This window comes from Pteronotus mesoamericanus, unplaced genomic scaffold (assembly GCF_021234165.1).
Source record: "Pteronotus mesoamericanus isolate MK-2021 breed Mesoamerican mustached bat unplaced genomic scaffold, CSHL_Meso_final contig_78, whole genome shotgun sequence".
Lineage (NCBI taxonomy): Eukaryota > Metazoa > Chordata > Mammalia > Chiroptera > Mormoopidae > Pteronotus > Pteronotus mesoamericanus.
In genome coordinates, this window is record NW_026555258.1 from 16,238,388 (window position 1) to 16,266,239 (window position 27,852).

The 27,852-nt window shown below is 43.4% G+C and overlaps 1 protein-coding gene across 1 annotated transcript; it reads left to right on the top strand.

Annotated features, from left to right (window-relative positions):
• Positions 1-27,396, top strand: TNFSF8 (TNF superfamily member 8). Its single transcript, XM_054584483.1, has 4 exons — positions 1-457; positions 11,283-11,325; positions 24,389-24,460; positions 26,187-27,396. The coding sequence occupies exons 1-4, from the start codon at positions 263-265 to the stop codon at positions 26,579-26,581; spliced, it is 705 nt and encodes a 234-aa protein (XP_054440458.1). The 5' UTR covers positions 1-262; the 3' UTR covers positions 26,582-27,396.
• Positions 27,397-27,852: the final 456 nt, after the last annotated feature.

Genomic DNA, 27,852 nt, shown 5'->3' on the forward strand with positions numbered 1-27,852 from the left:
TCAGCCATCTTCTGTGTAGCTACAGTTTCTCTGCACTCAAATTAATCCCTGGCGATGAAAAATGAGCCTCTCCCCCACCCTTGCTGCAGACTTTCACCTCACGCCCCCAGAGAAGAGTTGCTTCGCGAGGCAGCTGGTGAAGGTTTTTTTCCAAGTCACATGATCCAGGATGCAGGGGAGAATCCTTCTTGGAACCGAGATGGGCCCAGAACCGAATCAGATGAGGAGAGATAAGGTGTGATGTGGGGAAGACTATATAAGAATGGGCCCAGGACTGCAGCAAGCACTCAGCCGAGTGGCCCCTTCTCAAGACACAGCCATGCATGAACCAACAGGCTCCGCCGTCACCAGCCACTTGGGAACCACTGGCCGTTATTTCTATTTCACCACAGCCACACTGGCTGTGTGTCTCATCTTTGCTGTGGCAACCATTATGGTGTTGGTAGTTCAGAAGACGGTAAGTGGACTTATCTTTCTCGCCTTTCCTTTCTGATTCATATTCAGTTTTCTCCAGAGGTCCTTAGGAATAAACTAATAAATTAGTTGAAAGGTTAAAAAAACATACATATTTCATGTAGAGAAAGGGAGAAAAGAAACAGGAACTTAACTCTGAAATATTCTGGGCTTTCGAAAGAAGAATATTTTGAGACATCATCTCAAACTTTCCAGACTCCCATGAGCCAAAAGAGGTCAGGGGAGCTACAGGCTTTGAGAAATTAAGACTTAAACCTTGCAGAGCCAGAGATTTGTATCAGGAAAGGAAGCAATAAGGAAACCAGGTAACCTATTCGCACAACTTATTATCATGTCTTCAAGGTCTTCAGACAAGATTTCCAGGTTCTGTTTTCTGTCCAAATGTTCCTGAGATTTCTGAGGCCTTGTCCGTTGCTAGGGGCTTCTTGTTTTTTAAAACACAGATCTAAGTTTCAGAGGCCAAGTGTCTGTAAGGGAAGGAGACGAAAGAGAAGACCGGGGCTGCTTAGAGCTTTAGGCATTGCAGCATTAAAACCCACAAAGCAAATTGCGAGCTTCCTCCCAAGTCACTGCTGTGAAGGGTTTAGGGTGTCACAAGAAACAGAGCATAGAGGCAGGGTATAGAAATGTTTTTAACACCTGTTGCCCCTGAGACTGCTCAGAATACTAAAACTACAAGCACAACAGTGCACACAGGAGAGTCAAACTGTTTCAGATTAACTTTGTTTGAAATAAATGATAAGCTTTGTTGCAAAAACAGAAGAGATGACGGAGGAAACTTCTTTATATTTTAGAAAATTGGTGTTTACAGACTCCACCAGTATGTATGATTAAAAGACAGTGTACTGGAAGTATAGATTGCTGATGCGTTTTTAGGTAAAGTTTTTGTTAATTTTAATGATTCAAGCACTATACCCTCTCCCCACCTGCCAAAGTGAGAACATTTCTGTTTGTTCCTACATAGTTCTCATTTTTTACGGTATTACAATCCTGCAGAATTTGCTCTGGTTTTCCTTCAGTTCTATTAAGTTGAATGCTCTATAATTTATGGATTACTAAAAACAAACAAACAAACAAACAAAAACAACAAAACCCAAACAGGCTTTAGAAGGCTCAGGTATCTTTTCTCAAGTATCCTCAAGCTTTGAAATTTAAATGAAGCTTTGGGTCTTGCATCTCCATAAAAGTGAAAGGAAATAATTGCTAATATTTGATTTAGGTAGTAGAATGTGTGAAACTCATCATTTAATGGCCTTATCTACATCTACTAAAAATAATACTTTTGAAAACATTCCAGGGCACTTCTGTTTTGATAAAGGCTCTATACTTTCTGTAATTCTAATTTGATGTGAACCAATGGCAAAAGAAACTGAACTGGCCTTTAAAAAAAGAAAAGAAACTGAAGTGGCCTTTAAAGTCCAGTTAAAGGCTGCATCTAGAACTGCTGAGAGAGAGAGAGAGCGAGCAAGAGAGAGGACGGGGTGGGTGTGGTGGGGATGACATTTGAAGCCAGAGAAAGCTCCAGAATGGTTCTTAGCCAAATCCCACTTTTAGTTGACTTGATTCTTTTCATAAAGGAGCTGGCATGGGTCGTTCTGCCTTGTTTTTGTAAATGTGGAAAATGAGGAAGAGGAAGGGGACAGGACTTAAACTAAGTCATCCTGAGAAAGTGGTAGAGTCCACTGCCTGATTGTATAACAAGAAAGCATTCTCTTTTCCAATATGTACAGCAACAGGAGCACTGCAAAACTTTGTTCTCAGTCTTCTCTGAGGAGCTTTATCTGTTTGTGAATTCATTTCTTTGACTTAGACTTCATGTTTGGGTGTGAAAAGATTCATTTCACAATCTGATTGTACGGTTTGGTATGCTGTGATTTCTTAGCCTCAAAAATGTTACTTACTTGAAAGCACTGTTGATATTAAGTGTTTTACACATGTCAGTTCCAATAAATTGTTAATATATTAATGGTTTATAATGGTTATAAGAGATAAGAAGGGTTATTCTCTGGAGCTCAAGGTATCAGGGAAGGCTTCCTGCAGGAAGAGGGAATGCAGGCTGAATTTTAGGATACGTATAGCTTATACAAATGAAGAGACTTCGACAGGACTTCTGGAAAAAAAATCAATGGGAGATAACCAAGGAACTGAAACTCACACCCCAATTATTAAAATTAAATGGGCTGATGGCCACATAGCACTATACCTGTGAGGATGGATGGGGGCAGGGGTGGGGAATCATGAGAATGGTTTTACTAGCCTAAAATGTCACAGTTGCAGGTAAAAGGACACATGTACAGACACAATTAAAACAAGTCATAATACACAGTAAGTGATGGGAGGTAGGCACCTAGGGCTATCATGAGATCTTGAGTGAAGGAGACAAATCATTTTTCCAGGCAGGTTTAAAAAAAAACTTCACTGGAGATTGAAGTTTCAGTTTAGCTTGAAAGAGGTGTATAATTTCCAACAGGCAGAGAAGGGAGATCAAAGGAGAGGGCACTTCTGCTTGATAGAGCAACAATGAACAAAGGAATAGACAAGAAAAGATGTAAGACATGTTGGAAAATCAACAAAAATTGCCTTAAGATTTGTCCTTAAGATCAAGTAACTCCAAGGTCAAGCTTTTTGGTCAAGACAAAAAAGGCATTTAGGTTTCAATTACAAATTTTTATTGAGCATATACTGTGTGCACGATACTGTTCGAAGCAATGGGGTTATATATAGACTTAAAGCCAACAGACACCCTGCTTTCATGTTGCTTGGGCGACAGTAGTCTAGTAATATCTGTTAGGTCTGTGTGGTGGTTGCACTTTGCTTTATTTTACATTTAAAACCAGTATATTTACTATAAAATATTATATTGATATTACTTAACAGTAAACAGGAAACAAGAGGAAAGAAAAAAAGTAAAAATCTCTTATACCCTCCCCACCCAACTACCAATCCCTCTTTCTTGAGAAAACGACCATTGACAGATTAATCCTTACTCTTCCCAAAACCTGTGTATCTACAAATATATAGTATATACATATGATTATAGCAAACCCTTAATTTTGCACCTTACTTTACTGACTTGACAGTATAGCTTAGAGATCCTTCCATGCCAATACAGTTGCTATTGTTTTGAGGAGTCGCATAGTATTCTACTGTATGACTGCTTCATAATTTATTCTATCTGTGCCTAATGAAGGACACTTAATGTTTTTTCTAGAATTTTTCTTGCTGTGCATGTCTAACAGTATATCTTGGGATAAATTCTTAGTGGAATTTTGTCAGTCAGCTTCCAAAGAAGTTGTACCAATATACTTTTGAGGATGTAAAAGTACTACCAACAAAAAGACACCTCTTCACCTCAATACAGAAAGAAAGAAAAGTGATTTATTATTATGTTAGCATAGCATAGTCCCACATATATGTCAGGATGAAATTTCACACAATTTATACAGCAAAGCAAAAGCAAAAACAAACAAACAAAAAGTCTCATCTCCTACAGAGACAAAGGGTTAATTAGATAAGGAGGTGGGCTATGAGGTGGATCCCAGAAATATTTACATTTCAAGGAACTCTGAGGTCTTCAGTCTTAGGGACATCTCTCTTATAAACCCAGAGATTGGGGTTTGCCAGCCCCTGAAGAGACCTATTCACATTCAAAAAGTTAAAGCAAAGCAAAAGGCTCAGGATCATTACGTTTTCTTTTTTTTTTTTCATTGTTCTTCAATTACATCTGTCCCCATTTCCCCCCCATTTCTCTCCCCTGCCCCCCACCTCCCACATTCAATGCTCCCCCACCCCTGCTGTCCTTGTCCATGGGTCCTTCATACTCGCTCTTTGACTTGACTCTTCCCCTTCATCCCCCATTACCCTCCTCCCCCTCACCTCTGGTTATTGTCAGTTTGTTCTTTGTTTCCCTGTCTCTGGTTCTGTTTTGCTCGCTTTTTTGTTTTGTTGATTAGGTTCCATTTATAGGTGAGATCATATGGTATTTGTCTTTCACGGCAAGGTTTATTTCACTTAGCATAACACTCTCCAGTTCCAGGAGTTCTTTCTTCCTGCTGTGTAGTATTCCATTGTGTAAATGTACCAAGCGTTTTGATCCACTCATTTACTGATGGGCACTTAGGCTGCTTCCAGCACTTGGCTACTGTAAATAGCGCTGTTATGAACATCGGGGTGCATAGGTTATTTTGAATTGGTGTTTCAGAATTCTTGCAGGATAATCCCAGCAGTGGAACTGCCAGGTCAAAAGGCAGTTCCATTTTTAGTTTTTTGAGGAGATTCCATACTGTTTTCCACAGTGGCTATACCAGTCTGCAGTTCCACTGGATCATTAGGTTTCTGAGGAGACCCCTTCTGGAAAGAAAAGAAAGTAGCTGCCTTCTTTCTCTTTATAATCAAAGAAAATTCCTTTTTTAGACAATGTATCCTTACCAAGAGTGGAACTAAATACCTGTTTAAGGGTAGTGATTGGAGTGGTAGTATGGGGTTTTGTTTGTTTACTTTATAGTTCAAATAAAATTAAGAGATGAGTTGAAATGCCCTGTAATACTTCCCTCTACCCAAGTTACTCTCTTTCATGCATTCAATTTATCAGTGAAAAAAAAAAAATCCTCTGAAAATCTCAGGGTCAAGCCCTGTGATGGGCTATGATGGGAGGACCAAGTGAACAGGGCAGGACTTCTGTTTTCTTGGAATTCTCTAGATTGAGGAGTGGGGCCCAAATATCCGAGAGCTTGAGTTCAGGGATGAATGGCACAGAATGCCACAGACCACAGGAGAGAAAGAGAATTTCTGCTTAGAGTGAGACACGGGTTTACAGAAGAGCTGGAATGCAAGCTGAGCTTCCTTCAAGGGTTAGAAGGATCACATCTTATGCCCAAAGTTTTATTTTGAAAATGTTCAAACCTATAGTAAACTAGAATGGTAAATGCCCATATAACCTAAATTCATTGTGTTAATATTTTGCCGTATTTGTGTGCTCTCTCTCTCTATAAAAGTAAGTTGCAGACAGTGTGACCTTTTACTTACATGTATTCAGCCCCCATTTCTTACTTACTGCAAAGATATTATCGCAGCCAAGACAGTTAATATTAACTCAGTAAGATCTAATAATAATATGCAGTCCGTATTTTGATCTTCCCACTGGTCCAAAGATATTTTCTACAGAGGTTGTGCCTTGCTGTGTTTGGGGACCCAGAATAGACTCTCAGGTCAAACACCACATTTGGCTATATCTGTTCATCTAAACATTGCTATTTAAAGGGTAGCCCTGGAAGCTTATCAGAAATACACAATCTCAGGCCCCATTCTAGACTTACTGAATCAATATCTGCATTTTAACGAGGCCCCTGGATGATGTATATGCACATTCAAGTGTCAGAAGCAATGATCTAAAAACCTTCTGTGCCCTTTGTTGTTTGTTTTTATGACATTGACTTTTTTGAAGCGTCCAGGCTAGTTCTGTTGTAGAATAACTCACTTTTTAGATTTGTCTTAATGTTTTCTCATGATTATATGCAGGTGAAACATTTTTGGCAATTATAGTGCATAGGTAATGTTATATACTTTTTATTGTAGCATTGCTGGAGACATCTGTCAGGCTGTCCCATTACTGGCGATAATGTTTAGTCACTTGATTAAGGTGGTAACCACTGGCTATCTCTTTTGTAAAATACTTTTTTTTCTTATTAATAAGCAATCTATAGGGTAATACTCTGAGGACAAGTAAATATCCTTCACTCAGTGGTTTTGGCACCCTCAGTGACCCTTGTCTGAATCAGCTAAGACACTGAGGGTAGAAGAATGATGATTGCCTAATTCTATCACTCCTTCCACATTTATGAGCTGGCATTCTTCAGTGAGGAAGAGCTCTCTGTTAGAAGGATGGTGACAGGCAGAATTGGGACTTGGCATTCCAGGTGAGGCAGAGGTATATTCCAGAGGAAGGCCAGCCTAGGCACGAAGAGAGTACGGGCGGAGCCAGAACAGTGGTCAGTCCAGACCGCAGGGTAGCAGCAAGAGGTAGGCCTAAGTGGCAAGAAGCACTGATAGAGGAAAGTAAGAGAATAGGATGCCACTCCCGTCAGCAGTCCAGGAAGAAGCTTCTCTAAACCCCTATTTGAGCCCAGCTCCACACTCAGCCTCCCATAGCCATTCCCCATTCCTTAGGTGCCCTGATTGCTTGTTGAGTAATGTCTTTAAGCCTTCACTATTCAGCAAGAAGGGCATCATCCAGAGGCTCTTTAGAAACGCAAAACCTAAGAACCCATCTCAGACTCACTAAATCAGAACCAGCATTTGAACAAGACCCCCCCTGGAAGAATCACTGCTTTAAGCCACTCTATTTCAATTCCCACTTTCACTAACCATACAAAGACAAATGCTACACCTCCTTCAGTGGATTTTGTCTTTCTCCTGGGGATTTTCTATGACCTCCATCTGCTTTCTTGTAGCTTCAGAGGATTTTCTGCCTCAGGTTAATCCTGCACTTCCTTGGAAAAGCAACATGGCATGTCATCCAAGTCAACACACCTGAGTTTGAATCCTTTCCCACTACTTATTATCTGTGGGACCCTCTGTAATCATTGTCACTTCTCTAAGTCTTGGTTAGTCACTAACTCTTGGGGTAAATACCAAATAAAGTAATGAACGTAAAGAATTTAACCCCAGAAGATTAAGTGGTTAATCATGTTAGCTTGAAAATAAGAGAGGCACTCTGACTGGTGTGGCTCAGTGGGTCAGGCGTCGTCCCGCAAACTGAAATGTGACTGGTTCGATTCCAGGTCAGGGCACATGCCTGGGTTACTGGCCAGGCCCCCAGTTGGGGACATGAGAGAGGCAACCAATCTATGTTTATCTCGCACATTGCTGTTTCTCTCCCTCCTCTCCCCTCTCGCTAGAAAAACATAGTCTTTTTAAAAAGAGGGAGAAGAGAGGCTTTCCTGGCAAAGACCTTCATGGCCCACCTTATAAGACAGCATGAGTCCAGTAAGGAAGGAGATATGGATTCCCCCTGGCATATTCCAAACATTAGTTGCCTTTGGCCATTTTCAATCTGAGAGGGCTTATTTTGTCAAAAGCAAATCTGGGAGTTGTTTTCCTCTGCACAGCATTGCTCTGTGAAAGGAAATGGCCTTTCAAGGTGGTGAGGCAACATAAGCACATCATTAAGATCAAGAAAGTAGGCAAAATAGGTATCATTTTCAAGCACACACTAATAGTTTATATCCAACATCTTATTTTGTCTGCAAGAACACAGTGGACTGTAGGATTATTAGTCCTCTAATCACAATGATTAAAAGAAATGAGAAAACAGAGTCCTGGGCAGAGAAGATGATTTAGATTGGGTCATTTCATCTGGATGAGCAGGTTTAATGTGACAGTTCCTCCCTCCATGCACAGAAACATTGTTGGGGACTTCCATCAGACATCCAGAATGTGAACCAAAAGCGCTGAAGGCAGTGTAGTTGGTTGGTAACCATGGAGATGAAGTTTCCTGAGCTACCCAGTGGGGCTGAGAATGACAACCAGGGAGGGTCCATTGGATGTGTCTGTGTCGAGCCTGTGTACTTTTCACCTCAAAGCCAAGTCGCTGAGCAAGATGGCTCATTTCCCCAGCCAGGACCCAGATCCCTATGCAAGATGTGGGAGAGAATTCTAAGACTGCCACGGAGGAATTGATAGACAGCACTTAGCAAAGTACCTAGGGCACATACAGTCCTCAGCCAATTTTAGAAGTCATCATTCCTTTATACCCTGCTTTCCTATCTTCAAACAGGAGGGGAGAGGAGGAAAAACTGAGCTTTCCCATCACTGGCTTCTAAAGATGGCCACTACTCCTGGGAAGTGGAAGGAGCACCAGAGAACTTCAGTTCACATCTGCCACTAACTCATGAGTGTTTTGGTTTCCTCTTCTGTAAAATTAGTTTGATGGACTGAAAGATGTCTAGGTTCTCCTCTGGCTCTGACTCTGACCTTGTCTACCATGGGCTGCCAGGAGAACTAGGAGGACTTGTCCCAAGAGCTCTTTAAAAGAGTAGTCGTCACACTCCTGTCTTGGCTGCCCTGGGCCCTGGGTAAAAGTTTAAGCCACAGGATGCTTTCCTGCACAAAGATGCCTTGTTTTTGACATCTCCTATCTGAAGTTAGGAAACCAAAAAGCCCTCTAATGTTAGACAGAGGCCTTCCCTGACCCCCATATAAATGAGTCCTCCTCCCAGATATTATCTCGTACAAGCTTGCTATCCAACGTGTGTTCTGTGGGCCAGGGGCATCATCATTACCTGCGAGCTTGTCAGAAATACAGGCTCCCAGGCTCCACCCAAACCTGCAGAGTCAGAATGTGCATTTTAATTCCAAGTGCCTAAGGAGTACAGCAGTCTCCCCCCACCTCTCATCTGTGGTTTCTGTTATCCGTGCTCAACTGTGATCCAAAAATATTAAGTGGAAAGTTCCAGAAATAAACAACTGAGTGCGATAAAATCTCACCATTACCCCTTCTATCCCCCTCTGACCTGCCCAGAATATGAATCACGCCTTTGTCCAGTGTTTCCATGCTGCATACGCTCCCCACCTGTTAGTCATGTAGTGGCCATCCGGTGATCAGGCCCACTGTCACGGTATCTTAGCACAGCACTCGTGTTCAAGTCACTCTTATTTTACTTAACGGCTCCAAAGCCATCAATAGTGATGCTAGCAGTTTGGGTATTATTTAAGTGAAAAGGTCAATATGTATAGGAAAAACACAGTATATAGAGGGTTTAGTTTTATCCATGATTCAGGCATCCAATGGGGATCCTGGAATGTATCCCCCTTAGATAAGAGGGAACCACTGTACAATCTTGAAATATTCAGACTCTGCCTTCATAGCCCTTGCCGTGACTTGAAATTCTCATTATATATTTATTCATACATTTTTAAAAACTGCTTGAATGACTGAGCCATAAAATCCACAGGATGTTTTCCAGTGACATCTTGGTGCCTGGCACACACCAGGTGCTCCTTCCATGTGGGCTGAATGTATGATTCTCTGGTATTCCCCAGCTGCTAGCGGCCCCTGGCATGGCCCCACTGGTTTGCTGTTCTGGCCTTCTCTCACTGAACCTGCATACTCTCCTGGGAAGCCAAAAAATTCAATGATTTTAGTACCACACCTGAACATTGATGATTTTCTTTGTCCATTTGAACATCACACTAAGCGATGGTCCTGCTCAGCAGTAAATTAGGTGCCAATTAAATTTTGAAATGCTGTTTATTGTATCACAGAGGCAACTCAGAGGGAAATTTTGTGATGTCAGGTTTTCCTATGACCTGTAAGCATAACTGAGAGACCACAAGTGCGCGGCCTTGTTAGTTAGGTTAAGAGTTTTTGACTGAAGCAATAACATCATAGAATATGAGAGCAAAGAGGGAAGGACCTGCCAAGCCAAGCTCACTTTCTTTTTCCTGAAAAGCTGAAGCCCAAAATATACACTGACTTCTGCCATCTCCAGATCAGTGCTGTGCTAGGGCTTTGCCTTCAGAACACTTCCCAGACTCATACGACACGTTTGGGTTTGGAGAAGAGATCTATTCACCAGGAAAAGAGTCATCAGTAGAAACCAAAAGACAGAGCCCCTAGGAAGATGGTAGAATAAAGGGGGAACCGCAGATGTGGTACTAGGTGTCTGTACTGAACACTAAGAAAATAAAACATGGGCAGCTGCTAACTTCTTGCTTTGATAGAGGTGGGGAAAGTGTTCTCATCGATGTACGTGCTCACACCTCTCTAGGTCTTTATTAATATTGCAATCCAATGACCCACAGGACATCTCAACCTGGCCAGGTTAAGAGATGAGTAAGACACTTTATTCCTTCTTAGTAGGACACCTGAGGGTGTCTCCATGGCTGAGGTGAAAGAAGGGGAAGGGGGACTAGTTGTGGAGACGTTAGTCTCTGAAAAATGTATTAGGGGTGCAGAACTGTGCCCATCTGCTTCTGTTGCCTGCTTGCTCAGTGCACTTCAACAAGACCTCCCTTTCATCCCCGGCAATGCCCCAACCCAGGGGATCCTCCCACAGAACTGTTTCTATCCACTTCATACTTATCTGTGTAAATATTGAGATATGTATTTGTTTATTATAGACTAAATAATATAAAATATACAATGAATATATATATTTGCATGTATTTATATGTTTATAAATATTTGGATATTATAGTCAATTTTTAACTTGCAATAAATCCAGAGGGCAGGAACTCAGTTTAATTATTTATGTTATCCTCATGATCCTTGGCATATAAACATCAATTAATTCAGAATTTCCAACCACAGGAGAGAGATAAATGTACCTTCCCAGGTTTGCTTATAACCTGGTTTTACTGTTTGGTGAATCGAAGATGGAAAAAATAAACCCACATATATTTATATACTGTATTGGATTGTTCTTAGGTTGACCAAAGGGGGGAAAAATCAGACATGTGGAGGTGGAAAAAAAAAATAAAAGCACTAGACTGGGAGTTGGTTGCAATTCGTGGTCCCTGAGCTGCCATAAACTTTTCATTTTACCCCTCTCAACCCTGTCCCCCATTTCCTTGCCTGTGAAATGTGGATAGTAATTGAACTGCTTTTCTGATAGGCATGTTGTCAAGCAAATGCATGAGCAAGTACATTATAACTAAGTCAATGGATTTATTTTTTTTAAATGCAAGAGTCAAGTGAAATATGAATGCTAAATAGCACAGTACATTGAGGACAATCAAAATGGGGTGGCGGGGGATGGTGAATTGTTTCAATTGAATTATCATCCTCACACTCTTTCTTTTTCTTCTAGGACTCCATTCCCAACTCACCAGGATTATTCCTTCTTAAAGGAGGTAAGACCTTGGGATTAAGAGTAAATGTGTAGTGAGTCATCCTCATCACATCATAGTTGATCAACAACCAGAACATCGTGGCCCAACAGAAAAGAGGGTAGAGGCAGAGATGGAAGCTGCTGGGGCAGAGGTGATAAAGCTGATTCATCACAACAGGCTCTGATCTGCACTCTCACCCCCACAAGTCTTCCACCATCCCTCAACTCTCCCACTAATGAAAATTCTACCTCTGGCATAGGCTGCTTCGTGGACATGGGCAGGAACACAAAGCAGCGTTGTGTTAAAAGCTCGCAGTCCGCAGTCAGGCAAGTGTGGTTATGAACCTTGGCTCTGTATCTTACCTGGGAGCCTCAGTTCTTTATCTATGAAATGGGAATAATACTACTACCTTATGAAGGCATTCAAGAAGCCTGAATGAATCATGAAGAATCCGATCTCATCCATAAATTGTTTAGCATGGCCACCAATATATAGTAATCACTGAATAACTGCTAGTAGCCAAAATGCATATTGCAGTTGAAGACTTGTGAAAACAGACCTTCGTCTCCACACCCCCCACATATTTTATCATTGAGGTCACTAACTGATGCATTATTGTCTCCATCAGCCCCAGACGGCTGATACGCAGAGTTAACACTGAAGGTGAAAAACTTTGGGATCTGATTAATGTTTTCATTGCACAGAGGAGGAAAAATAAGACACAGTGAAGTGTTGTGTCCAAGGTTTTGTGGAGCTAAGCCTAGAACCCAGATGCCCTCATCTCTAATCGAGTGTTCTTTTCACTCAAGAGCATTAACCCATCTCAGTTCTGCAATCTTTAGAACTGAGATTACAAGACAGCTCAGAGACAAAAAGTAAAAGAGAAAGGGTGGGTCATCATAGGCACCCGGGTAAAGACACTAGAACATTCTTGGGACCAGAGGAGGACATAAGTATCTAAGACATAGCCTGCCATGCCAACATCATCACACTTGGAGTTCCCTTAACCATGTCTCTCCTGCTCTCTGCCACCCAGAGACTTAGAAAGTAGGGACAAAAGGCCCCAAAACAGACAAGCATTCTGGATCTTTCAGGAAAGATGAATAATTATAGCTTTGTCAACAATATCTTAACCTTGTCTCTAATTACTTAGCATGTGACCTCAATTCTTATAATTCCTCTGTAGGCAGTCACATTAAAGTAAAAAGAATCATGGTATAATGAAAAGGTAAGCAAAAATTTTTTTCCATAAAGGGCCGGATAGTAAATATTTTTAAGCTTTGCAAGTCAGAATGCCTTTCTTGCAACTAGACAGCTCTGCTGTTGTAGTGCACAAGCAGCCATAGACTTTGCAAATGAGCAGTCAGGGTTGCGAGTCCATAAAACTTTATTTACAGAATAAGGTTGTAGGCTGGCTTTGACCCACAGACCAGAGTTTGCTAACCACTATTATGTAAAAAATATAGGCTTTGGCATCACAACATGTAACACATATTCTCATGGAGTCTTGCAGAAAACCAAGGGCACAGAGCAAAAGTCATTTTCCCTTGCCAACTCTTACCATCTCACCACCATATTTACCCAGATTTTTCAAGTAGGACCAGAACTTTTCATTTTTTGAGGGCTTTTCCTTAGCAGGAATGTGATCTCAGTGACAAGGACAGTTTTAATTAGGCAGTGCGACCTCAGCCCCTTAGAAAATCAGTTCAGCACCTGGAGAAAACTTCCATCATAGTTGCCAAGCACGGGGGCCCTACCTAGGGGTTTTGTCCCTGTTATAGTTTTCAACAGTCCAGAGTGGAATCAGAAAAAGACAGACAAGGTTGCCCCTTTTTCCATAGCCAACAATTTTTAATGTGGGGGTGGCTCCTTTGCTCTGAGAGTATGTCTTTTTATAAAGTGTTAAAATGTCTTTTTTTTTTAATTTATTTACTTTTTAAATACATTTGTCTCTGCCTCCCCCCCCAGCACTTTCCCTTGCCCCCTCCCTCTTTCCCTCCCTCAGCTCTTCCCCTTTGGTTTTGTCCATGAGTCCTTGCTATATGTTCCTTGACTTTCCCCTTCCCTTCCCTTTCCCTGCCCCCCCACCCTTCCCTCTTGTCTCTGTTGATTTCTTTTCCTTTCAGTGCTGCTGGTCATATTTTCCTTGCATCTTTGCATTGTTGGTTAGGTTCCGCTTATAGGTGAGATCATATGGTATTTGTCTTTCGCCCCCTGGCTTATTTCGCTTAGCATGATGCTCTCCAGTTCCATCCATGCTGTCGCGAAGTTTAGTAGTTCTTTTTTTCTTTCTGCTGTGTAGTAAATGTCCTTTCTTTTACAACATGAAGCTGATATGGATGGAAATTAAGTTGGTTTGCTTTTTGTCCAAGTTATTTTGTTTTGTTTTAATGATAGCAACAGGAAAAAATCAAAAGCTTCCGACTCTGTATGGGTCACTGAATTTTCATTTTGCAGTAAATTTCATCAATCCATGACATCCAAAATTGTGGGCACCATGGACTAGACCACTTGTTAGATCTCTTCTTATCTTGGCCACCACTGTGAATGATCAGAACACAAACTAATCCAAAACCAAACTCAGATCACAATGTAATGTTTCTGCAACCAGACTAAACAATAATGAACTTTTGGTAAAGAGTTTCCAGAATCTCCCTTGCGTAGATCTTAGCCTCCCTCCTGTGAGTGAACAAAGTGGGAATTAGTGATTCCATTTTGCAGATGAGTAGCTGAGGCCCATACAACCAATGAGGCTTGCCTAAAATCATCCAAGGAGTTGCCTGCAGAGCAGGAACCAGAATCCAAGGCTCTATTTCCCAGCAAGATGTGCGTCAGCCATAAATATCCCTGACCTGTTGTGTGTGGTCCCTGGCCTTCTCTTTCTATTAATGCAAGCCTGCTCTTCCCTTCACTTGGCCCTCTGCATACATGGTAGGAGAGTGAGGTGGAAAGCATGTAAGATCTGGACTCCAGAACTGACCTTCACTCCAGCACATGGTACCTCTGGGTCTCATCTGTAATGTAGCAATGTACTCAATGAACTGGAAAGTCGTTCCAGCTGTGACACTTTACAATAATTCTGTTGTTTAATATGTAAATATAAAAAAAAAAAAGTCTTACAATAATCTTGAGGAAATCTGCAGCCACAGTTTCTGCCCCCAGCAAGCCTGTCTTAAACAGGCACAAGCAGCAAATTTTCCCTTTAGAAAAGCCACTGCAAGATATTCCAGGCAGAGAGGAACCATCTTCCAAAAACTTCTAGGAGGACGCTCCAGAGGCAGAATGTGGTTTGTCACTGGAGCAGACAAGGACAGAAGTCAGGCACTTTCAGGGAGCCCTGTGCCACTGGCTGATGGACATTGGCCCCCATCAGCAGGAAGCCAGTAGCAGCTCGGAACCTGGGAAGCAGGGCCATGTCTGACCACGAAAGCAACCCAGCACAGCCTGACCATTAGCTGCAAGGAAACCACAGGAACCAAAGCCCTTTTTGTAGAGAAAGCGTTTCTCAGTCCCAAGACAAGCTTCCTCCTCCTGGCCAGGATGCTGGTCATCAGCAGCCATACACACTTGCTCCACTGTGCTTAGGACTCCAGGGCTCATCGGGACTGTTGGCCAGGAGAACCTTCCACCACACCCACCTCTTCTCATCTAGAAAATGGAGTTAATAAGAATTGCACAGAGCCAACTATGAGGCTGAAATGCAATAGCAAACCCAACCATCCTCTGCCCCCAAATGAAAGGGCTTCATCCACCCCTCCCCCCATACAATGAGGAATCTAGGAGGGCTGCAGGGAGAGTGAGGCTTGTGATGCTTCTCCTCACTGCTTGTTCCAATTTTCTGTTCCCACCATATTCTGAATCTTGCATGTGCTCATTTTATATGGCTCATTTGTCCAAACCACAGAATACAGACACCTCTGGCTTAATTTTCCCACAGTTCCTACAGTAACATTTGTGTATATCAACGTTTGCAGCAGGATTTAGGGTATGAGAGAAGCTGGTGGGCAGTGCACTCCTATGCAGAGGACAACGCAGCCTGAGAATTGCACCCCCTCTTCTCCTAAGGCTTCTTCCACTCCAGCCACTGGGCACTGCCTGAGGGACAGCTTTCCGCCCAGGGTCCCGCCCTCTGCCGTGCATGCTGACCCACTCTCCTCCCTGCCTATTTTATATCCTCCTTCTCCCCATTTCCACCCCTTATGCCCATACACACAACTTCCCCTCTTAAACTGCAGAAATTAAAATTCTACTGACTCTATTTTGCAGAAAGATTTTTGTCACCTTAGTCTCACTCCCAGGACTTCCCAACATCCCTACAACCAAATGGCAGTTGTTCCCTGCCCTCAGGGAACTCTGTAGACAAGTTTTAAAGCAGTTTTTCTGTTATTCCCTCACCTCATATGAATGAGGACCTGAGGATCTGGCAGATTGAAAATAATAAAGACTGGTATGCCAGGCATGGGGCTGAGGGCTTTGCGATTCCCTCATGCACTCCTCACAGGCCCAGGGGATATTATTACCTCTGTCTTATAGGAACAGAAACTGGTTCACAGAGAGGTTTAATGACTTGCCTACAATTGCACCGTTAACAAGCAGTGGAGCAAGACCTCAAAATCCAGGCTGACCTGCCTTGGAGCCCTTTTGCTCATCCAGGTGCTTAGTGAAACCTGGCCGGCCTTCCTTCCGGGGCCCCTGTCATTTCTCATGGCTGGGATCCTCCCAACACCTTCCTCGCTTCCTCAGTACCTGCTCGGGCAGCTGTCTGTTTTCCTGTCGCTGAAGCATGCTCGTTGTCACTGAACTCTGAGGCAGACAGGGCCATTAGGTTGGCCACCCACATGGGTCTGCAAGAGGTGGAGTGGTGGGGAGCATAAATGGCCCAGGACAGGGAATGTAGAGGCCTAATTTAAGCGCTAGCTTTGCAGCTGAAGAGTCATGAAATCTGGGATGATTCCTTCCCTCCTGCCAGTTAGAAGAGGTTTGTCTCTTCTGTGAGTGCCCTGTGCCCGTCATATCCAGAGGTTCCTAGAAGCCCTTAGGGTAGTGGATAGATCACATGGGTCCTGACAACTCCCTCCTTGCATTCCCCACCCTCACCTGAATTCAGCCTCCAGCTAAGGACAAGGTACAAAAGGCAGAGAACTGCGTTGAACTTTGGAATACCTACCCTCCAGCTCTGGGACTTGGAGCAACTCACCTCCCCTTACAGTGACTGGAACTTTCTGTTTTCTAAAATATCAGGAGTGATGGGGGCAAGCCAGATGGCCTGACCCTGGCCTGGACTTTGCTTTTTGGGGTATAACGTCCCAGGAATTAAGCAAATATCTCAATATTCTTTGATCTTTTTATCATTCTAACGATTTACAGATTCTGCATGGCTTGGCAGGCTACTCTCCTCCCCACTCTTGCAAAAAGAAAATGCAGGCATTAGTGAGATCAAGTGATGTTGGCTCTCCAATTGAATCCCGTGAACCCACTCCCAAAGAAACAGGAAAAGCTGCCCATTGAAGACAATGAAACTAAACCACTCAGGCTAGACACTCACCAATCCCCAGCTATCCCTGATGTCACATGGCTGTGATCCACATGGTTACAGCCCCACCAGGATCCTGCCCTGGCAGCAGAAGAGGCAGGTAGGGGAGCAGCAGTCCCCTTCCCTACAAAGACTGAAAACAGCAAATTTCTCTTCTATCAGCTGGATTGATCTGTATCTAGACAGCCCAACCAAGCAGATATTGTTGCTTTCTTTTCTTTTGCATAGCAAGAGGGGGTACCTACCTCTACTTAGGAGGCAAGTTGCTTTTCAGGTAGTCAGTCACAGGCCTCAGAGAGCCTATCTGCTTCTCCATTTACTTTAAACACACTCACTCCAAACCCTCTCTTAAACTGTCTTTTTCTTAAGGCAGAGCTAACTCCACAATAAAGAAAATAGAAAATGGGCCACCCAGAATAAACTGAAATAGAGTCCTGGGGAGAGCACCCAGAATGCTAAAGAATCTATACCTAATCCTCACCCACTGCCTTTGAGAGGGGCACTAGGGAGGAGCGGAGAGAGAGGAGGAGATAGAAGACAACAGGAGAGGGGAAGAAAGGGGAAAAAGTGTTCTGATCACTGAGAAACATTAAAATGTACACTTGAATTTAGGACATACAAATCACAAGTCTCTAAATCCAGAGACAATCCTCATCTTTCAAATACTTTGAGGAAGGAAAAAGGAAAGAAAGAGAAGTAGGGGAGGGAAAACAGGCCTATTCTTCAAATTGGCTTCATAATTTATTTCATCCAAGCCCTCTGGACACCAGGTGTGTTGGCTGAAATTTCTACAAGCCCAGCAGTGCAAGCCCTGAACCACAGAATGGGAGCCAACCACTCTTTAGTATACTTTGGGTAGTGGGTAAAAGCTCAGGGTTATTACACATTATCTCATTTAATCTTTCCAGCAGCTCTTCAAGGGAGGTTATTCTTATCCTCACTTTCAGGAGAATCCAAAGAGGCTGAGTGACTAGTAAGTGGCAGGAGAAGAATGCGCACCATACCGTTTTGATCCCTAGACTAACATTCTAAGTGTGCTGCCATACTTCTGCATCTAGAATAAGCTGGGAAGTGTTTTCAAAACCGTTATTTAAAATGTTAGCAGATTTTATCATAAGACTCCAGATTTACTTTGTCTTTTAGATTACAGACTTTTAAAAGTGCTTCTTAGATGCCCCCAATACTATCAATTCGACCTGCATTTAGTGTAAGTGAATTCCAAGGAAATACCCATAAGGTCAAATAGGTTTATCTTACAAACCTCAGCAAGTCAGGATTGAAAAAACTCCTCAATCCTCAGGAACTTTCAAGGGTTCAGATGAGCTCCAACTTGATCTCAATTTGTACTACTGATCACTTTCTATGTGCTTAACACTGAGCAGGGCAGGGAAGGTATCCCCTAAACCTGCTGTTTTTAAATCCAAGGCCATTTATCCTGGAGTTTTTCCATCACTAGATGGCCTGGTGGCATCAAGAAATAGGTTAAGTTAAATCCAGCTGAAATGACCCTTAACTTAGGTTAGGGGTTCACTTTGATTCCAAACTCTACTGACAATGGAGAAGATGCTCCCCTAGATGTCACTGCTGGGACTCTCCCGGATATTCCGCCAGCCGGACAGAATAAGAAGATAGGGCCAAGTAGATGCAGAGTTATTAGACAAATTCCTCTCCTTCCTGGGAGGATTAAAGTGTTTCATCAGATGGAGGGAGGTTTCTGCACACTTTTCTGGAAGTGTCAGATGGCCTCACACACTTATGTACACTGAGAGACTCTCACCCATCAGATAATGCCAGGAGCTTTGTTTTAGTGAGCATTTCATCAGCCAGATCACTCTGCTCAGCGGAAGCATTAGGCTGGGCCACTGTAACAACTAGGAAAAGAGGAGGAGGGGAGGAAGGAACTATCTACCATTTGCTGGCTGTCTCCTCTAAGGCACATGCTGCACTGGCCACTTGACATCCATCATCTCATTGCATCACAGGATCCATGCATTTTGGGTTGACTATTATCCCCATTTTATAAGTGCAGAAACTGAGGCTCAGTGAGAGGAAGTGACAGGTCTGAAGCTAAAAAGCCTTAACCAGAACCCAGGTGCTTGTTTTGAGATGCACCGTGTCTGTCTAGTCCTGATATCAACCTGGGAGGTGCCTGGCACTCAGACCACATACCATCTGGCTACAATGGCTGCTGTGGTTTGTTTTGCCACCTTCGGCATTGCTGCATCTTACATTCAGCCTGACGGCCCCTGACTGATGACTTGGCAGGCAGGGTTCAGCACATGGGCCTGAAGTCACCTTCTGGCATTTTTCCACAAGAGGGAGCCCAGAGGCTTGCTTTCCTAGCACCTCCCACTGTCTTGTTTTCATTCCAGTGTGGTAGCTGCAAAGCCACTTCTTCCTACATTTTACCATCTCTGCTCCATGAAAAGACAAAAAAACAGGGACAGTGCTTCAGGCTGAGAATGCTCTGAACCCAGTTCTGCTACTAACCTACTGTGGGATCTGGGCCATACCTTCAGCTCCTCTGGGTTCAGTCTCCCCACTCATAGAACTAGGATTGTGGTTAACTTGACATCTAATGCCCCTTCCAAGGCCTAACCTTATGAGATCTCAAAGTGGGGTCTAGTCTTCAGGTTGACATTATTCTGACTTCTAAAACACAATCCTTTCAACTACCTTAAGCAACATCTCTCTGTGCAACTGGCCAGGAGGGTTTCATACGGTACAGGTTTCTCTTCAGGTTGCACACACCCCTCCCCCGCCACCCCCAGGGTTGGGGGGAAAGCCTAAGAAAGTTCATGATCCTTCCAGAGGAGTCCAAAGCTTGGGAAAACAGTTTACAGATCTTTCGCATCTGAAGGCCTTGGTCCTCAGAAGAATCCACAAGAGTACCTGAGTTGTCTGAAAGATGGAATGCCCAACAGAGGGAGTAAGGAGCCCTGGACCCTGGTCCTGCCTCTGCCACTAACTCATGGGGTGACCTAGGACAAGCATGCCATGGGGGTAACATTAGGGAACACACGTATTAGCTAGTTACCAAGCCTGGGCCAGGTAACTTTGATTTCTATGAAGCATGGACATTCTTAGGGAACCAGGCTTTACATAACTGATTATCCCCAGAGCTGAAGTGTTCTGTTCTATTATGGCAGGTGTCTGGAGTCTAATATGAGAAGCTAGTCTCCTGGCTGGGGAAGAGCAACATGCCTACAAAGGCAGACAGCTGGAGCTAGGACTGACTCCCCCCTCGTCCCCCATCCCATAGCAGGCCTGGCAATATATAGCTGAGTCTACACAGCCTGCTAGAATAAGCGAGAAGGGCCTTTCTAGATCATCAAATCCACACTGCTCTTTATCTAGCTAGGGCCATGAGAGGCCAAAAAGGGGAAATTCCTAGTTTCAAACTCCCAGGCCTTCTACTTGGCCATGACTTCTTATTTTCCCCATGGAGTCTTCAGCTCTTCAAACTAACCCCTACCCTAGACTTTATGTTCACCTGGGAAATGAATGAAAAGGGAATGTTTTGCCTTCTGTGCTCCCAGCATTCAAAATTCAGGGACATTGCAGGATTCCAGCTGTACATAGCATTATATTGGTAAGTCACTCCTTCCTGTTTTCAGAACCAAAAAAGAAAGTCGTATCCTGAACTCACAGGGTGCTGAGGAGACACGAGACACATAAAACGTCCATCTAGCTTTTGACAAGAGCCACATGACCCCCAAAGCAGGCCGACGCCTCTTTGAACAGCACTTGACTGGTCGAATATTTGAAGTCCCAGTACTGTGACTTCCAGTGTAACCTGTGTGTTCCTAGTAAAGGTCCTTCGGTTGCCTCATCTGAGACATGGGGATGAGAGCAGGAGCAGCCATTAGTGGAGCCTATCAGCTCCTCAGACGTGCACTCGCAGCCCTCGCGTTCAGGGCCCGCAGAGCAGCCACCCGCCTCCCTGCCAACGGCCCTGACAGATGGCCAGGGCCACCTCCGGGCTTCCCTCCAGGTTCAACCACTCCCCTCATCCCGTCTGCAGCTCTTCCAGGGCCCTGGGGCCCAGCCCCATTCCTTAGCAATGTCATTTTTATAGGCAGTTGCCCATGTTTTTCCTTTCACTTGAAACCATTTAAGTGATTCTTTGAGAAAAATTAAAATATGCCACACCATTTGACTTCAGGAAGTGCAAAAGCTTCAAATACTTTTTTTTTCCCCATCCTTGGGTTTCTCAGAATTACAACTGAGGTCAACCCATTAACATGCAAAGACCAAAGAGAGAGAAAAAAAGAACCCGCTTCTGTGAGAGGCAAGCCCAAGCTTGTACTTTTATAGCCATCCGGTTACAGAAGCTCACCTGATGCAGCATGGTGTGAGCAGACCCCTGGCCTAGGAGCAGAGCCTGTCCTTGGGGTGACGTGTTGGCCTCAGGCCAGGGCACGGCACGAGTCTTGTCCTCTCATTAATCGAACCTAACCTGCAGGACCGATGGGAGAATGAGGCCAGGTGTATCCCAACCCAGGGGGCAAAGGCAAGCCAAGCATCTCCGTTTGCCTCACTCGTGCTTTAAAAACTTACCTGCTATCCACAGAAGGAGGAAGAAGAGGTGAACTAGATGATTCAAAGCAACAGATATCTGTGGAGCGTCTTCAGCACTGGGCAGCGGGGAATATATAAGCGATAGTCCCTTTTTGGTCTGGGGAGGAAAATAGGCAAACTGAGGGAAGGGTCAGAGAAGGCCTCTGGCAGGGGATGACAGCCAGCCTGTGTTTTAAAGGGGCCCAGTGAAGGGGAATTCCTAGTCAATGGCAAGTCAACATGGTGTGTTTGGGGGCACCAGAAGCCCCCAAATTCCAGTGGAGTAATGAGCAATCCACTCAGGCATTAAAGTCAGGCAGCCTGGGTTTGGATCTCCACTCTACCACTGACCAGCTGTGCGGATGAGAACAAGTCATGTGACCCTTTAAAACTCTTATTCCTTAGGCACAAGATAGAAATCATTATAATACATTTCTTGTGGGGATTAAGTAAAATAATGCATGTAACATACTTAGTAAAGTACCTAGAAAATAGCTATCACTCAAAATGTATTAGCTATTACTATTATTACAAGCACTACTACTGATTATTAGGACAGAGGTGAGGGATGAGAACGCAAGGGAACATGAAGGCCATGTGGAGGAGCTTGGCCCTGATCCTGCAGGCACACTGGCGTCAGAAAGGGGATTCCGGCAGAGAAGAGGTACAGCTAAACGTGCTTCCCTGTGATTCCTTCTGACTTGATGTTCCACATCCCACAAACAGGAGGCAGGGCCAGAGAGATCTCAACAGCCATCACGATGCAGAGTAAGCAGCCCTCAGTGTTTTGGCCCTGACTCTGAAACCAGAGGGCAACCTTGTCGAGGACTTGTGCTGCCAGTGTGTCACCATTCAGCCAAAAAGCAGAGATAGGAATTGGATTATAATTGCACGTTTGTTAATATCCGAGGCCAGCCATCTAAGAAGGTGGAGGATAAAAACCCTAATATCCCCCCTCCCTTGAACTTTCAGAAGCAAGCTTACGTAGGGGAAACATGGGAATTTGGGAGGGGGACATTCCTAGGGGGGCCTACATGGGGAGTCTGGCAGCATCTTCCCAAGCTCATTCCCTCTGCTCTGGTGTTCTCTCTCCACTCACATTAGTATTGCTTTCTTCCTCCAGATACCTGTAGCGTCCGGGCATCAAAGCTTTGTATTCTCTAGTTAGGTAGAAGAGGTATAATCCATTTGCTCTCAAGTGTCCTTGGTTAGGGAAAATAAAGTCTTGTGACTCATCAGCTGGCTCTAAGTTGCTCAAACTGTTTAGTCTTATCTAATTTTCTTGTCTAGGTTTCCCCATTCTACTCACTTACTATCCTAGTTTCTTACTATCTTGTCTCAATTTACACACCCCAAAACTGTGGGCTGTGGGCTAAAACAGGCAGGGCAAGAACGCTCATTGTAATATGAGTAAGAGATGGGTTCAGAAGCCTGGAAGCTGGCCTTCCAGCCCAAATCACCAAAGAGACCTTGGGATCAGAGTCCCTTTAAGGGGTGAGGGCAGGCAAGGGTGAAAACTGACCCCCTGCCTCTGATGAAGGTGCCCCTAGCAGCAAGCTTGTTCAGACAGCAGAGGGAACTCTTCACTTAACGTTCAACTATTCCAAGTCCAGTGCTGTGAAGAACCAAGAGGGATTTTCCCCAGCCTGGGAGGAGAGGGCATTGGGAAGACTGTGAGCCCAGCAAGTACTGTAAGCAAATGCATGGTGTATTGTTTTCAACGGGATCAGCCTATGGCTGCCTAGTGTCTGATGGACAGAATGAACAGTAATTGATGATGACATCATCCAAAAGACCTCAACGTCAGGTCATAGACCTACCAGTTTTACAGCTAGGGAAAGCAAGGCCCAAAGGAGAAAAGGAATTTGCCCAGAATAAGTTGAATTCATGAGGCATTGTAGGAAATGTGTAACTTGGTTATTTGCATACAAAGTAGTTACAAGAAGAAGAAGCTAAACCACCATCACCAGTGAGTGTATTTAATACAATATTTTTATATTTTAAGCCATAATGACATGAACATTGTCTTTTTTCCCCTGCTAAGAGAGTTCCTGATAGCAGGCTCCCTGCTTAAGCTTCTTTGATCCTATATCCTCTTACAGTTGAGCACAAGAATGTTTTTATCTCTACTGTCTGGCAAAACAGCCTCAAGGAGGAAACCTGGCCTCTGGAATCAATCAGACTTAGATGTGAATCTCAGCATTTCCAACCATTGCTTGACCTTGTACCATTGACCGTGTCTAGGCACCAGGGCTAACCTTGCAGAGTTATTCTGAAAATTAAATTAGCTGAAATATGTATAAGCACCCAGTTCAGTATTTTAATAATACCTCTCTTAAGGAGCTGCTTCAAAGATTAAGTGAGGTGAAATATGTAACAGGACAAGAATGGTACCTGGTACATACAGGAACCTGGGTCATATATGTCTTTGTCCCCCAACTTCCACAGCCTGGTAAAAGTCTGAGTAGAAACAATCCATTTTTTAAAATACAAGGGTACTTGATGGCAAAATGAGAAATAAACAGATTTCTGTGGTGAGAACCAAGGGAGGGGGGCAGGGGCTGGGTGGAGGTGGGCAAAGTGGTGGGGGGGAAGGAGGGACATCTGTAATAGAGCCAACAATTTAAAAAAAGAAAAGAAAAAATAAGCTATAGAAATCTAATGCATAGTATAATATAGTGAATATTGTACCATGAAGATGTAATGTGATAAATATTGCTTCAATGGCAATCATATCACAATATATAACTAAATCAAAATAACATGCAGTACACCTTAAATTTACAAAATGTAACATATCAAATTTATTAAATAAAACATGAATTAAAAAAAAATAAAAGGTAATAAACCACTTTAAAAAAATAAACAGATTTCCTTTGCCCCTAAATGGAAACAGCATGGGAATGGTCTCCACCAAAGGGCAGTGGAAAGATCTGGGGTCTCCCGTTCCCAGAGTAGAGATGTACAGTTAATGTGTGATTTCATTTTTAGGAAATTACTCAGAGGACATCTCACATATCCTGGAAAGGGCTCCATTCAAGAAGTCATGGGCCTACCTCCAAGGTCAGTAACCAAATCTAGGAACCCCAACTATCTGAAGGCCAATTCCTACAGCCTTTCTGAGACTCTTTTTTCTCTTGGAAAACTTTTTTTTTTTTAATTTATTATTGTTCAGTTACAGTTGTCCTGACTTTTCTCCCCGCTCTGAGACTTCTGAACCCAGAGGTCACAAGTAGAGGCCTCTGGTCAAATGTGACCTGCAGATGTGTTCTGTTTAGCCTGCAAGCCATCTTTTATAATGTGAATTAAAATGCCTTAGGGGAAAGAGAAGAGAGTTACTCTAGCCTCAGCCAGTTCACTGCATTCACTCCTTCTATTGACTACCTGCCCCCTGAAGGCATGTATGTCCCACCACCCCCTGTACCTCTCTCTGTTCAGCCCCCTCCAAGTTGCAGACGAAGTGCATAGTACCTTCCCTCATATAAGGGAAGCAGGCTCTTCATCTCTGCCTCTGTCAAGTTATTCACAAGGGGACCACAAAATTGCCCTGTCCCCAAACTGACAGCTTAATGAACAAGTCAGCACAGGGCCTATTTGCATATTACTGCAAGGAAAGAGCCCCCTTATAAATGAAATACTTAGAGCCACTTATACTGAGAAAGATGAGATATGGAGGAGAAGGCCAAGATTCTCTGAATAGCCATTCTGCTCATTTTAGAAATTCAATTTTGCAGTTAGATTAGTTTGCCCTCCTCAATTGAATTGCAAGGAGGTTTAAAGGGAAGGCATAGAGGCCATTAAAACTAACATGCCAGCTCCCCAGTTCTGAAAGGCACCCTGACATTCAGTGCTGGCTCACCTGTATTAGGGCCCAGAGAGACTTGGCTTCTGACATGAATATGTTGGCTTAAATAATCTGGGGTTTCCAACCTTTTGCGTGGCGTCTCTGGACCACACTGGAAGAAGAGTTGTCTTGGGCCACACATTAAATACATTGCAGCATATAATCACAAAAAAATCTCATAATGTTTTAAGTAAATTTACGATTTTGTGTTGGGCCACATACATAGCCATCCTGGGCTGCATGTGGCCTGTGGACCACAGGTTGGACACCCCTGGGAGGATCTGCTAACACTTTGCTTTTCTGTATATCTCAGCTTAGAAGAGCTCCTTAGTGTGCATGTAAGGGGTATCTACATTTATGTTTAGCTGCCTTTTCAAAAAGAGGAAGACATTTAAAAATTTGGATGATGAATGGTTAAAGGATGCATAGTATTGTGAAAGGGAACAGACTGAGATTCTCCTGGACATCTTGATGCCTAAATTGATTACTAATTGAACAAAAATAAATGTCCTACTTCTGGTATTTTGTGCAATGCCTACCAAATAGTAGTCCCCCCATGGATCAAGTACTCATTGATTGATTAAACAAGTGAACATGATAATCCAGAACTTGAGGGGACTACATCCAGGAGTTTGTAGTCTGAAAAGGCAAAGATATCGTAATAATAGAATAATATAATAATTAAATGTCAAGTAATTCTGCAGGAGGTAGAGAGAGGTCCAACACCCTGTGTGTTCTAACCCCCAGCTTTGAGCATTAGAGAAAAAGAAGAATTAAGCAGCACCTAGAAAGAGTAACACAGACAATATTTCAGATGGTTGGGACAGCAGACAATATTATACAAGACATAGGTCTGGAATGGGGAACCTTGAAAAAGATTTCACATTTCTTAGTCTGCACCTGACATCTGCCCCTTAATTGTTTTGTTTTTTCTTCTCTTTCCAGTATCAAAGCACATAAACAAAACCAAGTTGACATGGAACAAAGATGGCATCGTCCATGGAGTCAAACATCAGGACGGGAACCTGGTCATTCAGTTCCCAGGTTGGTACTTCATTATTTGCCAACTACAGTTTCATGTCAAATGCCCGGAACATTCTGTCGACCTAAAGTTGGAACTTCTCATCAACAAAGATGTCAAAAAGCAGACACTGGTGACAGTGTGTGAGTCTGGAGTGCAAACCAAAAAGATATACCAGAATCTCTTTCAGTTCCTGCTGCAGCACCTACAAGTCAACAGCACCATATCAGTCCAGGTGGATAAATTCCAGTATGTGGATACAAACACCTTCCCTCTTGAGAATGTGTTGTCCGTCTTCTTATACAGTAGTTCAGACTGAACCTTTTCTCCTGGCCTCTGTCATATAGCACTTCATCCATCCAAACACTTGGGCAAAAAGGAAACTCTAGAACAAGACTGAAATCACAAAGGGTGTTAAATAGTATGCTTCTCCTTCTGTCTCTTGGGAAGATACAGCTCCAGGGTTAAAAAGAAAATTTCAGACAGATGGCAGGGAAGCAGTATGGCGTGGTGGACAGAGCCCCACATGAGAATCAGAAGGGATGGCTTTACGCCCCAACCACTAACTCACAGTATGACCTGGAGCTATTCCTTTCCCATCCTGGGAACTCAGGATCCACATCTGAAGAATGAAAGGGCTGGATCAGAATCTCTCCAAAGTCTCTTCCATCTCCGAAGACCAGCCTCTCTCGTCACAGACCTGTGAACTAAGATTCCAGACAGTGCTCTGGAAGCCCCCAGGCAAAGGGAAGGCCCTCACACCAGTATAAAACCAATAGTACTATTAGCTTTTGGCTGCCTGTCACCTCCACAGAGTCAGAATTTGGAGACAACGTTCAGGGCACCTATCCAAATGGTATGAATTATAGGACCTATTAATGTGTATAAAAACAAAAAACAAAAAACAGAAACTGCCAAACTGACCATCCCGAATCTAAGAGGCCTTCTGGGTATTTGGAAAACTGTCTGACCAGGTTCGACTCCATTCTAGTTAAGGGGAACAATAACTCAACAACAGACGGTTTTTGGTGTTTGTCAGGAAAGTACTGTGCATTCAGCCAACTCTCAGATCAGTGTGCAGTGGTCCAAACGGTGTGGTTATTTGGTCAGGGCATAGCTTCTGCCATCTCCCTCATGATCTCATTCTGTTCCCTGTTCAAACACCTCTCAGAAATCCATTTCTGGGCAGGGTTCGTAAGGCCCCAAAAAGTTGTTGATAGACAATGATGATCCTAAAAATGGTGAAAAGGACTCCTGAGCAAAGCCAGATTTCACTCGCTACATCAGCCTTGACAGCTGCCCATCATCTTTGAAGGAACATCCTATTGTTTGAAAAGGCCATTGGACTAGAAGCCAACACTCCTGGGGTTATGCTTCAGAAACAAAAGGGACCTTTAACTCTATGCAAAAGAGTGAAAGGAAATTTGCATTTTTCTCAGGAAGGGGGAGAGAAAAGAAAGGATTAGGAATTCAGGAAAGTTTGTCAGAGAAAGATTAGAAAAGATTTAAAAGAAGGGGAAAAAATCAGCAGTGGTGGTATGGATGAGAGGAACTTGGGAGAACAGAAATGACTGAAATTTTAAGTGAGTA